The sequence below is a fragment of the Ipomoea nil genome, unplaced genomic scaffold, assembly GCF_001879475.1.
Source record: "Ipomoea nil cultivar Tokyo-kokei standard unplaced genomic scaffold, Asagao_1.1 scaffold1286, whole genome shotgun sequence".
Taxonomy (NCBI): domain Eukaryota; kingdom Viridiplantae; phylum Streptophyta; class Magnoliopsida; order Solanales; family Convolvulaceae; genus Ipomoea; species Ipomoea nil.
Window position 1 is genome coordinate 676,830 of NW_017617714.1, and position 4,291 is coordinate 681,120.

Below are 4,291 nucleotides of genomic sequence, written 5' to 3' on the forward strand. Positions count from 1 at the left end.
CACTGTCTAATAGTTGCTTTGCCACTTCATTTTGAAAACTTGTAGGACCAGTAAGCAACATACTTTTATGAGATATTAGAAACAATGAAAAATACATGTTAACTAAATAACACAAGGAGAAAATAGTTGTAAAATAACGTTCAATACCCTTAAAATTACAAATGTATATATTCATCATAATCAATTTGTATTTCTTGTGTAAAAATTCAATACATTAACAAAATAAACTTTATGTGAATATTTATGAAACTTCGTCAAAAAAAAAAAAAAGCACTTCACAAATGTAATTTATCAATTTCAAAATGATTTACTAATCGAGTTTCAACATTGGGCACAAGTTTGTATGTATGTATGTATGTATGTATGTATGTATGTATGCATGCATGCATGTATGTATTGGATTATATGAGAACAAGTTTGTAGGAGAAAACTAAGAACTATTCACAATCTTACATCCGGAAAAATTGAACGCACCAGATCAAATTTTTTAAAAAAATGTGATGGCAGTTTTGTAATTATGATCAGTTTTACTATACAAACATGTACACTAAAATATGAAATATTTAGACTTTTCCATGTTTGCACATTTAGTATTAACGTTATGCAGATTTAATGTTAACTTTTTGCATATTTAGTATTAAAAGTTTGCACTTGCAAAAATGCGAAAGTAAATTGCAATAGGGTTTCGATTTTAGAGTTTTATGACTGAGTTTTTGATTTTATTTGGTCCAGTGGTTCACTTTTTACTACTTAAGGTCTAACATTTACGGTTTAGATTTAAAATTTAGCTTTTTAGTTGATTTTATAGAATATACCAAGTTTTCATATTTAGTTGTTAAAGATTGCATATTTAAGTGTTAAAGTTTTCACAATGGAATTGATGTTAATTACGAAACTACCACCGTGTCTTTTTATAAAATCTGATCAGATCCGTCGAATTTTTACAGATGTAAAGTTGAGATTGGTTCTTATTTCTCTCCTATGAAAGTGTTCTCACAGGATCCATAGTATACACACATGCGCGCGCACACACACACACACACACACACACACACACACACACACACACACTAGACTTGTTCATCATATTTTGATGACAGGATGCTTGGTTGCTTCTTCTCCTATTGGAACATGGCATTGATTTGGAGTATCCCTTGGGAAAAAGATCTCTTGATGGTCATGAATATTGTCTTCTCACTATAGATTGCATATAGTATCAATTGTAATACTCCGACACCACATCCAATGCCATTTGGTACCTTTATTATCATACATATATGAGTAACATGTAATTAATTAGACGAAGGGAAATATTAGAAAAATTGTAATTTATGTACCTCAGGTATAAACTATTTATAAATGTCACCCCTCAATTCCAAGCGACATAAGTAATGTCCCTCTTAAGGAGCATAAATTACAATATATAGGGACAATATATAATTATATTTTGACAATTCAGAGGCAATATTTATACTACTTAAGATTGAGATGTAACATTTATAATTAGTTTATATTTGAGGGACATAAATTACAATTTCCTTTTATATATATATATATATATATATATATATATATATATATATATATATATATATGTATATATATATATATATATATATATATATATATATATATATATATATGTATTTATTAATGATTAAGCATGCATAAGATTTGGAAGTGCTAGCTTACATAAACAAAAGGGTCCTTCTCAAGGAGGCCAAAAATGAGCCAAGCAGTGCCACATAGGAACATGGAGAAAGTTAAGAGGAATGGCATGAACTCTACACTCTTTGTCTTCATCACAACCCTCTGCACTCATCAAATATTCTATCTGTTTACATGTCATACTTTGAGGAAAAAATCAGTATTTAAATTTCAGAATTATTTCTCAACCGTTAATGTAGTCTCTAACTTTCAATTTCGGGGAAATCAACGATTTGGTCCCTCAGTTGTTGGCGAAATGTCAATGTAGCCCCTCAATTCCATATTCATCGATTTAGTCCCCAAAAATAATTATTTTTAGTCGATTTACCCCCTTTGGCCGTCTTTCGTCAACCAGCCGGTGAAAACTCCGATTAACCATGGACAATTTGGTCTTTTCACTTCTATTTGGAACAAAACCATCCCAGCTTGTCCTTCTCTTCTCTATTCCATCATCCAATCTTCTCTCGCCGCTCGCCTTATCTTCCCCCTCCATTGTCTTCGTCGGTCTAAGATATCAAGCGCCAAATTCTCATTCTTCGTACAGTATAGGGCTCTGCATATTCTGAGAAAATGCTTTTGAATGTTTGCCAGCCATGAATTTTCTTCTCTGAGTTTCAGTTTAATTTATTTGGTCCTTGGAAATATATGAAGTTGTTCATGGCTTCTGTGCAATTTTCCTGCCCACACCCTTGAATTGATGGGGGTATTGGAAGCAACGATTTTTCTTCTTAATTGACAAGGCTAATTGGCAATGTGACTCAAATTTTTGCTGGAATTTTTGCTCAAATTGATGGGGGTAATGGAAGCAAAGTTTTTCATTTTGTGTGTTTCAACTGAGAAAAGTTATACTGTATCTGCAGTGGTAGAATTTGAAGAGGTTCTGGTTGAATTGAATTGCAATTGAAAATGGAAGATGAAATATTTTCTGGCATTGCCAATGGGCTCAAATTGGATTCCAAAACCCAAAACGATCAGAAAACAAAGTGACTTTGTTTCTTCCCTCTCCACTTTGTTCAAAATTGTTCTGCTCATACTGCTTCCAAAACTCAAATTGGATTCACGTTTTTCCTTCTTTCCAAATCCACTGCTCCTCTCCTCGCCTTGCTCTCATCTCCATTAACAATCTTTCCATTTCTCTTCGCCACTACGACCCCGGCTCCACCTCCCTGCTCCTCTCTCCTGCTTCTTCTATGTATCAGTCTCGCCGGAACTACTCTATGTCGATTTCGGTGAGATCCATTTCTCTTTTCGGGTCTCGGGCTCTTCCTGCTCCCGCTTATCGGCCCTCCGCCCTTGCTGGACCGCTAGCCTCCCCAACTGTTTTCCATTTGCTTTATGAGGAGCGAGAGAGAACAAGAATGTTGTGATTTTCCATTTGTTTTCTGATCGTTTTCTCCATCGGAGCTGTGATTTTCCAGTCAAGAAACAAAGCACTGGACTCCTCCGGTCAAGAAGATGGATGAAGATTGGAAATGACCAAAATGCCCATGCTAAATTGAACCTCTCACAGGCTAGTTGACGGAAGACGGTCGGAGGGGGTAAATCGACTAAAAACAATTATTTTCAAGGACTAAATCGATGAATATGAAATTGAGGGACTACATTGACATTTCGCCAACAACTGAGGGACCAAATCGTTAATTTTCCCTTCAATTTCAATTAGTTTGATTATCAAATTGTTTAAAATTTTGTCAATTAAACCCTTATGATGGACCAAAATGATGATTTCCCCATTTTTAAAATTTCATCACTTTGATCCTCGAAGAGTTTAATTGACGAAATTTTAAACAATTTGAAGATCAAATTAGTAGAAATTGAAAACTATGGACTACATTGACAATTAGGAAACAATTAAGGGGCCAAAATGATAATTTCCCCTACTTTGATTCATTCAGAAAAATGTGAGTCTTAGTTTTTATAAGTATGTTTCTTTTCATCGTTTTCCAATAAAATCAAGACACATGACAAGAGTTTTACTTCATTGGAGTTTACTTAATTATCATTTTACAATAAAGAGCAGCACAAAAAATGACTAGTGATTAAGGTTGAGAAAGGGGAAGATGAGAAGAGCTTACAATGACGGATAGAGGCGAGAAGAACATAACGGCAATGGAGATTAAGGAAGCGAAACCGCAAAAGAGGCGTCTGATTCTCCCATGTAAAACAAGCACCGAAAGAAGCGCAACAGCAACGAATATTCCGACCACTAAAATAAGGAGCGCTCCCATTTTTTTCTTTTCATTCTTTGGCGCAAATACTATAAATATGACCACAAATGCTAACTCAATTACCGTTCCGATTCCATCAATTGTTGTCATAAGTATGTTGTTAGCCGACACAAAAGGCAACCCATACCTGCCATATATTATCGCATACCAAATAATAATAATAATAATAATAATAATAATAACAAGAATTTAAAAAAGTGATAAGTGTGAATGAAAGTTGTATCTTTCATTTATATTCATTTTTTCCGTTACTTTAAAAAAAAAAATTTATACATTATACAAGAGTTGAACTATACAATATTTTAATAAAAAATACACTTACCGTTATAATTTCCGTTATCTTTTCCATCTATTGT

General features: G+C 33.6%; 1 protein-coding gene across 1 annotated transcript; it reads right to left on the reverse strand.

Moving 5' to 3' along the window:
• Positions 1–1,052: 1,052 nt before the first annotated feature.
• On the reverse strand, positions 1,053–4,056 carry LOC109184784 (bidirectional sugar transporter SWEET1a-like). The gene is made up of 3 exons (XM_019334826.1): positions 3,783–4,056; positions 1,693–1,812; positions 1,053–1,259 (listed from the first exon to the last, which is right to left on the reverse strand). Exons 1-3 carry the CDS (start codon positions 4,023–4,025, stop codon positions 1,122–1,124), a joined length of 501 nt encoding a protein of 166 aa, XP_019190371.1. The 5' UTR covers positions 4,026–4,056; the 3' UTR covers positions 1,053–1,121.
• Between the last annotated feature and the right edge of the window lie 235 nt (positions 4,057–4,291).

Coding starts and splice junctions, on each gene's coding strand:
- LOC109184784 (XM_019334826.1), bottom strand. CDS start 4,025: ATGACAACAATTGATGGAATCGGAACGGTAATTGAGTTAGCATTTGTG. Junction 1,813..3,782: donor TCTCGCCTCTATCCGTCATT/GTAAGCTCTTCT, acceptor TGATGAGTGCAG/AGGGTTGTGATGAAGACAAA. Junction 1,260..1,692: donor AGAAGGACCCTTTTGTTTAT/GTAAGCTAGCAC, acceptor ATGATAATAAAG/GTACCAAATGGCATTGGATG.